The sequence below is a fragment of the Pteropus vampyrus genome, unplaced genomic scaffold (assembly GCF_000151845.1).
Source record: "Pteropus vampyrus isolate Shadow unplaced genomic scaffold, Pvam_2.0 Scaffold364, whole genome shotgun sequence".
NCBI lineage: Eukaryota > Metazoa > Chordata > Mammalia > Chiroptera > Pteropodidae > Pteropus > Pteropus vampyrus.
In genome coordinates, this window is record NW_011889145.1 from 393,174 (window position 1) to 403,352 (window position 10,179).

Here is a 10,179-nt window from a genome sequence, read left to right on the forward strand (position 1 = left end):
AGTCCACGAGCAGGCTCACGAAGGCCGCCTCGCAGCCGTGGCGCAGCACGGCGTCCATGACGCAGCCGGGAGAGCCCCTGTGGAAGCCCTGTGTGTTGACGGGACCGCTGCAGTTGAAGTCGGGGTTCGCCCCAGCCTGGAGCAGCAGCTGGAAGCACTGCAGGTTGTGGTAGGCGGCGCTGATGTACAGCGGGCAGACCACCAGGGAGGTGAGGCGTCGGGAGAAGGGGGGCCGGACGTCAGGGGTCACGTGGTGGGTGACGTCCACGTCAGCCCCGTACCTACAGGGGAGACAAGGGGACAATCAGGGGACGACGGCAGTCAACAACTCCACGGCGCCCTGGGGACATGGGCCTGAACCCCGTGAGCACTGGGGGGGCCACCGGAGGTCACGACGCAAGGAGAGACCGTAGTTAGGAATCTGTAATTCATGCAACGAAATTCCTGAGAGAATTCTTTCAAAACTTTAAAGACTCGAGAATCCCATGGCTACTTAAACTATTAAAAGAAGAAAAACTTCCAAATTCGCTTTAAGAAATCAGCAAAACAATAATCCCAAAACCTGACAAAGGCCGCGCCATAAAGAAAAACTACCATTTTCACTTCTGAGTATCAGCTTCACTTCATGTCAATGAAATGTGAGCAAAGAGAATCCAAAAACAGAGCGAGCAATACACCCAGAGCCTCATGGGAGTTACTCCGAGAACGCGAGGGCAGTTCCAGTGTGGGAACCATTAACATACCCTGTCACATTCACAGAGCTAAGGGAACATCGTGACTATCCCTATGGACGCAAAAAAAAAGGGGGGGGAATATGATAAAACTCAACACTTGTGCAAGTTTAAAAATACTCAAAAAAATAGGAAGTGATGGGTATTTTTGTAACACGGTAAGAAGTGTTCCCTCGACCCAGAAGTCAGCATCTTACCTGATGGGGAAGCTCTCGCAGCTCCCTTGCTAAAGCCTGGAGCAAGATGCACGCTCCCGATTTCTGGCCCGCTATTTTTAAAGGCATTTTAAATAAAGATATTAGAACAGTTAGAAGAAATAATTGGCTGATTAAGATTGGAAAGGAAGAGTTGTAAAACTTCCTATTTTCAGAAAATATGACTGCATCTGGAAAGCCCTAAAAAATTCATGAAAATACAACTAACGAGCAACAACGGAATTTATTAAACCAGCAAGCTGTGAAACTGACAGCCTTCGTCTACACAAAGAAAAACAAGTTCAAACGTAAAGTGAGAACACCTCACTTACGACAGCAAAATAAATTTTAAAGTGAGACGGCTAAGCACAAACTTAAGGGAAACACCCAAAATTTGCTTGAGGCAAGTTATAAAATGAAGCTGCCCCCTGAGCAACGTGGTTTGGACGGCGGGGGTCCGCTTTTCCGCACGGGGTCCGCTTTTCCGCGCAGGGTCCGGCACGCGGTCGCCCGTGCAGATTCCACCGCGGGGTCTGCGACGGTATTTCCGGGCCGCGGCGGGCTTCTCGGTTGGGAGGACGAGGGTCCTATGTCGTGTCACAGGAGGGACTGGAGCACTGCGGGGATCCTAGAACCAGCCCCTCGCGATACCGAGGGACGACTGCAGAGACGTTTGGGGAGAGTTCAAAGTTACGCGTGAATTTTCAACTGCGCGGGGGTCAGCGCCCCAACCCCCGTGTGGTTCAAGAGTCAGCTCCATTTTGATAGATTTGCCCTTTGAACCATGTAAACATATGTTGTAAAACAAATAAAAAGCAGCACTGAAAACCGAGAGCAAGAAGAAACACTCGGAGCCAATCGCGTGCGGCGGCTGCTGCCCTCAGGTATGCGGGGGACGGCCAGGCCGCCCCCCGCCAGGCCAGGCCCGAGGCCAGCAGAGGCAGACCTGGGACAGGAAGCGCGGGCCTGGGACAGGAAGCACGGCGGGCCAGCAGGGTGGCAGCTCGGGCAATCCCTCCGCTGCCCAGGGGCTCTCCTCTGCTCACTGCCAGTGACAGCCCCGGTGTGAGGACACCAATCTCACGGCGGGGGTGACAGGGACAGGAGTCACCTGACTGACGCCTCATTCCACCAGAGCCAGTCTCTAAACGACTCTACAGGCAGAGCCTTTAGAGTCCCCACAAGGGACTGGCCTTGTCACTGCACAGGGACACCCAAACATATGACGTTCTATCAGGCATTTTGAGCACCAACTGCCCACCGGGGCCATCTCACTGCCAGCAGGGGCCGGCCGCTCGCCACGGCAGGGAGACACCTGGCTTGGGGGCGGCGTCCTGCCCGAGTGAAGAGGTGCCTGCTGGGGTTGCTGCATGGCATGGGGACCTAGCGCCGCCAAGGGGTGGGCGAGGAGGCAGGTGTGGGGTGGGCAGCAGCAACAGGCGCCTGGTCACACGTGGGGGACAGGCGACACGTGTGAAGGGTGGGGAACCAGGTCTCTCGCTGTTAGAACAGAGAACAGTAAGTCTGGAAAGGAAAAACAGCAAGAGCAGCCTGTGGCGCCGAACTGGAGTGCAGGCATCTGGTCGACCCCGGCTGTCACCGTCAGCAGACACAGCAAAGCAGACGGAAACGCATGTACGTCACCTGCAAACAGACGCCCACAAGCAACGAGCACTGCCAGTGTCCGACCATGGCTTCTAAAAGCCTTATGCACGAAAAGGAACCAGGGTTCCTTGAAGAAACAACCCATTCCAGGGCTGAGACAGGAAAGTCCAAGATGAGCCTGGACTATCTTGTCACATGAGAAAGTAAGAGGCTGTCCAAAGAACGATGGGGACGTGTCAGAAGGCACGGAGCTGGCCTGCCGGGGTCTCTGGAGCCAAATCTGAGACAATCTGAGCATCGAAATCAATTAACAATATAATCAAATAACTCATCGGATAACACAGGAAACTGTGAGCCTAACAGAAAAAATTAATTAAAAATTTGATAAGGAATAGATTTACATGGGTGCAAAATACTTCTCCACGAAATATTGACTAATTAGATAATTAGAGGGAAAAGAATCACTTTGCATTGGAGAAGCCTGGCAGACACTCCCTTAACCAAAAGGTCAGAGTAAACATGGGCAGAAGCGGAAGACTGAAATCACTTGCGGCCTGGCAGGATGGGGAGGGCAAGGCATGGCCTGACCCCTAGGAGATTCCCGCCCTGGAGCACCAGCTGACATCCCTCTCGGTGTCTCGGTAAGCGGCAGAGGCCGGCACCTGCTGACGTGCGTGGCACTGAGCGCCACGGCCCAGCCAGTCCTGCAGTGCCTCACGGTTCCGTCATCGCAGATTTCTCTTGAATCAGGAAAAGGCAATTTGTAGGAAGTAATGCTGACGGGGCCTGACTGGGGGGGTCCAGGGCAGAGGGAACCGCGCCGTTTCCAGCCTGCATGACAATGACCGCCCCCAGTCACAGCCAGCGAGCGTGCCTCATCACGTCTTTCCAGCACGGTTCCGAGTGTCCGCAGGCACGTCCCCCCGCACCAGCCCTGCAGTGCTTGGGCAGCGCGGGCGAGGAGGGAGGATGGCACACAGGCCCACGTATTCACATGACCATCGGCTTCCCCCACCCCAACGCCAAGCAGCGTCATCAGACGCTACAGATGCAAACACCGCCATCCTCCGAGACATCCTGGGACGACGAGAGAAACATTCTCAAACACACACCAAACCAAGCAGAAACTCCCTCATTTCGCACTCAACCAACTAAGAAAAAGAGAACTAGATTTCAAGCAGAGATTTTTTTCCTCCTCATTAAGGGGTTTGTCCTCCAAAATGTCTGTAATTAGGGGCAGTACGACAACCTGGCATTAGCTGAGCCGTGGGAAAGACGGCCCTGCATCCACCCATAAAAGCATACTGGATGGGATCCAGTTAATTTTAATCTTGAGTATTTTCCAAAATTCCCCCACTGCTTTTAATATCACTGGCAAGGAATCATTGGGACAACTCAATAAATCAACATAACTTTGACACACAGAGAAATACCAATCCTTTTCTTATAAAAACATCAGTAACACATATCGAGGGAACGTACAAGGAACGAAACAGAGGTTTACTTGCAGAGGGACAGCAAACTACAAGTGACAGAAGAAAGCCCTGCCCATGAGAAAATGACAGGAGGCAGAAGCTGAGTTCAGATTATACTCAGACTGTGCTATCTGCTCAGCAATTAACACGTCACTCGTTTTCCGACTCAGTTATCTAATAACTTAGAACACACAAAACTTTCCAACAGACTAACGCCTGTTCTTGGTACCTCACCGTAAAAGTAACGTCACGTGCTCCAGTGCAGGGACAGGATGTCTCAGTGGCGTTTCTCAAGAAGGGCCCCCGTGTGTGAGGGGCCCTTGTGTGTGTGAGGGGCCCCCGTGTGTGTGAGGGGCCCTTGTGTGTGTGAGGGGCCCTTGTGTGTGTGAGGGGCCCCCGTGAGTGAGGGGCCCTTGTGTGTGTGAGGGGCTGTGTGTGAGGGGCCCCCGTGTGTGAGGGGCCCCCGTGAGTGTGAGGGGCCCCCGTGTGTGAAGGGCCCTCGTGTGTGAGGGGCCCCCGTGAGTGTGAGGGGCCCCCGTGTGTGAGGGGCCCCCATGTGAGGGGCCCCCGTGAGTGTGAGGGGCCCCCGTGTGTGAAGGGCCCGTGTGTGTGTGCTTCAGAAAGCTGCGCCTGAGGTTAATTTCTACCAGTTGTGCATCATGCACTGACCAAAAGGCCCCAAGGATTTCTCGAACCGGGATGAAATTTCACTGATTGATCCTACTCAACACATTTCCAAATTAATGACTTACATTCTCCAAAATGCAAAAATATGGGACTGAAGTCGATTACATTATCAGACTAGAAATCCTTAAAAAGAAGGGGAAAAGCAACACAGTTTTATCACCCTCTGATACAGCAGGCAACCCACCCTCGTTTATCTCCCCAAAAGGCAATTTCACAGCCGTTTAATATATTAAAACTTCCGACAGAATAACTACGTTCTCAGCACCTAACTTAGAAACCCTGTTCTGTGCAGGGCCAGGGCCCTGCCCTGAGAACCGCCCCACGGCAGCCTGTGGCAGCAGAACCGCTCCCCAGTCCTTCTCCACAGAGAACCGGCTCCCTAAACCACTCTCTCCAACCACGGAAGGAACTGTCTCCCGGGTAAGGAAGGGAAAAAAGGCATCTTTGGTAGATTGAAGTCACCGGAGACACAGAAAATGAAATCACAGTCTGGTTCAAATACGAAAAAACACTGTACCATCAGTACAATTAAAATACGACCAAAAACCATCTAAAATAATAGAAAAGGAAAGCAAACACAGATCATGAAATAAAGATATAAAATAAAGAAATAGTTAAGAAGCAGAAAGATAACAGAAATAGACCTAACATCGGCTACTGCAATAATGTTAACTGTATCAAAAAAACAAAGAATCTCGGACAGGCAAATAAATAACAAAGGTGAATACACAAAGAATTACTTCGATCCACGAAGATTAAAAGATTAAAAACCAACAGATTTTTCATTTAAAAAAACGTGTTGATAACAAGCATAATCAATAAGCAAGACTATTTATGAGCTCAATTAGCATCACAATGTAAGAAGCAAAAACTACTAGACATATAAGGGGAAACTGACAAAGCACAACAGTGATTAGAGACTAACAGACTTCTCTGAATCTGGGGCAGATCCAACGGTTAAAATGTGAAAACAGATAGAGGGGGACTCTGAACAACATAACTGAGGCTACCATACTGCACTGTGCAAATGCCACTCGTGGTCTCTGCTACAAGCATCCACAACAATGTGGTCCGATGATCAAAAAATAATTTGAAAAAAACTTAAGGAATCTCCAAAACAGAAATTAGATTGCCCATATTATCTGAGCACTATACAATAAATTAGAAATTTATAAATACTTTACTAAAACTTTCTCCTCCTTAACTATAAGAACAAAGAAGAAACCAATGACAATTACACCTATTTAAAAATGAAGAAAAAAAATGAGTGGATGTGGCCAAAGCTATATGCAAAGGTAAATTAATAACCTTGAATGTTTACATTATTAATCAAAAAAATGAAAAAGCATTCAACTTAAAGAGTTAGGAAAAACATAAAAGAAAATAGGAAAAAAATAAAGATAAAAGCAGAAAGTTTATCAGTAAGAAAAAGCAAACTGATAAAGCTAAGAAGTAGATCTCTAAAAAGACTAACAAAATAGACAAATGCTCTAATAAGTGTAATTTGAGAGAGAGAGTAAACACAGAAAACGAGGAATGAGAACGTGGCTGCAGGAAGCGGCAGACGCCGCCATCCCGCGGTGACCGGGCCGCGCGGCACTGACCTGATGAGGGCCTTCAGGATGTCGGCCCTGCCCACGCGAGAGGCGTGGTAGACGGGGGTGCTGCGGTGGTGCCGGCTTCCGTTGGGGTCGGCGCCGGCTTCGAGGAGGATCTGGGCGCTCTCCAGGTGCCCGTTCACCACGGCCACGTACAGGGCCGTCTGTCCCTTGACGTCCACCAGATCCACCTCAGCCCCCTTCCGGATGAGGAAGTCCACGCAGTTCCCGTGGCCTGCGGTGGCCGCGATGCGCAGCGGTGTGCAGGGCAGCCAGCCACAGCACCAGACAGACTTCTCGTTGATGCGGCTACGAGAGAACACAGGGGGGCCAGGCAGTGGGGGCGGGGCCAGGCAGTGGGGCGGGGCCAGGAAACCGGACCTGCGCGTGCTCTGCCACCCCCACACTGAGGATACGGACCAGAGGGCCAGCTCATAACAGTCACCCTCTGCTTCAGTGGCTTTCACCTGCGTCCCATGCTGTGAAACGCCCTCACGTGTTTACTCTGCTGGACGTGTGCATGTTAAGAGCCCAGTCTGCAGATGAAGACGCTCGAGGTACAGGTAGACTGATGGGCACCAGAGCTACGATCTCGCGTTTCCTGACTCTGCGCCACAAAGCGGGGAAGGGCCCGCCTGAGGAGGACGGCACGCTCACTGGGTGAGTGGCTCAGGGCCCCCAGCCCTTCTCACCAGCTACAACCTCTGAAGGCCAGACACTGCATGACGCACTGGGACTAGGTGACACCCCGATCCCTCTGATCTGACACAGCACGAAATGCACCCTGCGGAGATCGCTGAGGCCACACAGGGCCCACGCTCCCGGCCACGGCAGCAGAGGGACGCTGCCCAGACTCAGCTCGCATGAGAAGCGACAATCAGAACACGACTCCCTGTCAACGGATGCCACGGCCGTGCAGTCCAATGCCCCACCACGTCACCAACGGAGGTGCAGTTCCCCTCAAGCTCCCAAGGCAGCTTTGAACGTTTGGGAGTCCAGCCCACTGCGACAGGGGCCGAGAGACACACTGTGGGCCAAAGGCTCCTCCTTCGGCCGTGAACTGGCTTCCACTGGCCGAGCAGGCCAAGGAACGCTCCAAGGACACATCAGCAGAGAGACACAGAGCAACCGGAAACTCCGTGGAGAAACGGGAGTCCCCGAACCCGAGTAAAACGGAACGGAAAAAGTGCCTGGAAAAGCAACGCGAAAGCACTGGTCTGAGACCCGGCCGAACTCTCTGCGCTGCCATTTTCTCCACTGTCACGTCTGCAAGTTTAAGGTTTTCTTTGGGCTCATAACCCATCCAACGTCTCTGTATGAAATCCTTTGTGGACATTCAGAACTCTTCCCAAAGACTGACACCTGTTCTGATGGGGTGACGCTAAGACGTTAGCAGGAAGAGAGAAGGGCACCCATTTCTGTATTGCTGGACATCGTCCCTCGGGAACTAGCCACAAAAAGCAGCGTTAGATGCGGTAGTGACACGCAGGCATTTGTTATTGACTCGCTGCACCCCAGCCCTAAAGGGGGCACAGAAAGAAAAGACAAGAGGGTTTTCCAGTCACAGGTGAGTTTCAGATCCAGCTGGGGCTCCAGGCCTCGACACACAGCATCGGAGAACAGCCCGGAGAGAAGGCAGGCTCCCTGCACAGGTGCCCCAGGTGACGGAAGTAAAAGCGCAGCTCTGCGGATGTGAAGAAAGCGCCTGAGCCGGTTTGGAGAAAGCGGCAGGAGCCGGCAGGGCACCATCGATGAAGGGAACGAGAAACTGGGCACTCGCAGATGCCTGGATGAGGGGACGGCTGGCCCCAGACCCTGGAGGCAGACAACTGAGAACCTGAGAAGCCAGAGAGGAGGGTACCCCAGAAATGCCGCAGGAGGACATAAGGGCACATCAGGAAGTCTGCACCTGCAGCGGGCAACCAGACCACATAAACGAGGAAGGAGAACGGACGTGCACGGCTTGGGATAAAGAGCCACAAGAGACACTCAAGGGGCATGGCCACCCACTACTAAAGAGGGTCACGGCGCTGCCTCAGGAGTAACGCTGAGGAAGCGGACACCCAGAGGGACGGAAGTTGCCAGAAAATATAAAGGCCAAATGACAGAGTTGGACTTGAACACCAGTCTCCCTGTCCACACGACCTGGTGTCTCCTACAGCTGTGCCCAGGCTTCCTCAGCCTCCGTTTTCCCTTGTCCTCTGAAATGGAGAGCAGCAGGCTCGTCACCCGCACAGCAGCGTGCCATGTCCCCGCGCGGCCGAGCACGGGGCCGGCCGGGGCAGCCGAGACGCTCACCTCCGGTAGCTCTCCTCCTGCAGCAGGCTCCTGAGGGTCTGCAGGTCCCCCACGTAGGCTGCGTCATGGAGCCTCGTGTCCTCACAGTGCTCCAGCGGGTGGTCACAGAACTGCTCCCTGAGCCACTCCTTCAGATTAGGACCTGCACTGAAGAGAGGGGCCCCTGTCAGCTCCCGGAAACCTCACCGACACCAACCAGGAGGGCGCGCCATCTGCAAGGACCCCTTCCTCTCAAGGACGAATCATTCCCAAGCTCCGGAAACTTCCAAGCACAGAAAAATATACAAAGTTTCCCTTAATGAAAGTTAGCACATGCCTGACACCAAAAAACAATTTTTAAAACGTTGATGGGATGGGGGATGGTGAGCCAAAGCCACTAAGAATAATAGAGGATCCTAAATAAAACAAAGGTTTTGTACACACAGCACACAGGTGCTCAGGAGCATAAGGAAGGAGAATAAACTCAGAATGCCTGCGCCAAGTTCCGCACACCACACTGTCCTAGTGTGTGACCCAGCACAGCCGTACAGCACGCCCTTCCGCAGGCCAACTCCTTCTGATGCTGAAGTCACTTTTTATATTTGAATCAAATCTCTTGAGTACCCTCTGTATACAAGACTCAACCATAGCCCAATGGGCGTGCTGACTAAATTCCCTCGCCCTCCAGGGTCTGACAGTCCGCTGGCAGAGGCAAAACACAAGGTCGGCAGGTGGCTGACAGACACATGGGTCACTCAAGCTGATCCCACAACCAGACCTAAAGATGGACAGGCAGGAGGCAAGGAGCGTGCTGGGGCCGCCACCCCAACCCTCCTCCACCGCACCCTCCACAGTCGTCGCCCCACAGTTCGAGCCCAAAGTTCAGAGGAGTGGGTGAGATTCAGATGCAGGCACGTGGGAGCCGGGGGCTTCTACTAAGTTCTCCTCTCTGCCCCTTCGCTGGCCTCATCTCCGCCCACTACCTGGCCCAGCTCGATGCAGCTTTCTCTTCCCCAGTTCCAGATCCTTCCAAATAACTTCGAGTTTGCGTCTTTCCGATAGCGCTCGCCAGTGACAACACAAGTATCCCACACTGCCCTTAAGCTTTAACAGAACACCTCCCTGGCCCCTCCCCTCCCCCACCTGCAACACACTAAATAACAACATGGTTCTGCACGGAGAGAGCCCCCGGACACGGGGCGGAGCCGACCTTTCTTCCGCAGCCTTCTGTGCTGGGAGGCAGGGGCCAGTTCTCTCTTCTCGGCTGAACACCTCTCATTCCATCCCTCACTCTCACATGAGATGAGACCCCAGACACCATAAGGTCCTGGCTGTCCCTGGGGTCAAAGTCAATACCAACCAAAGCTCAGAATGGAAGTGGCTTTGTCTGACTTGTTCACTGGGCTGTTCCCAGCCCCAGCAAGGTGCAGCCAATACTAGGTCCTCAATGAACGTTTGCTGAATGAACGGAGAGATAAAGAGTTGGATGGATGGATGGATGCCAAGTGCTACTTGCAAGGGTCTCCAAGTCAACATCGTATCTTAAGCTGCGGCACAGTTAAGAATTAGAGTAATATTTATTACTAAGGTCTAAGAAACTCTTCGGAAGAGT

At 52.6% G+C, this 10,179-nt stretch overlaps 1 protein-coding gene across 1 annotated transcript in view; it reads right to left on the bottom strand.

Annotated features, from left to right (window-relative positions):
* ASB1 (ankyrin repeat and SOCS box containing 1) overlaps positions 1 to 8,770 on the bottom strand; it is a gene marked incomplete at its 5' end in the record, with an annotated part of 16,386 nt that extends 7,616 nt beyond the window's left edge. The window contains 2 exons of the mRNA XM_023522926.1: positions 6,297 to 6,599; positions 8,589 to 8,770. Of these exons, the coding sequence (XP_023378694.1) occupies positions 6,297 to 6,599; positions 8,589 to 8,770 (485 nt within the window). The remainder of the gene's footprint in view (positions 1 to 6,296; positions 6,600 to 8,588) is intronic.
* Between the last annotated feature and the right edge of the window lie 1,409 nt (positions 8,771 to 10,179).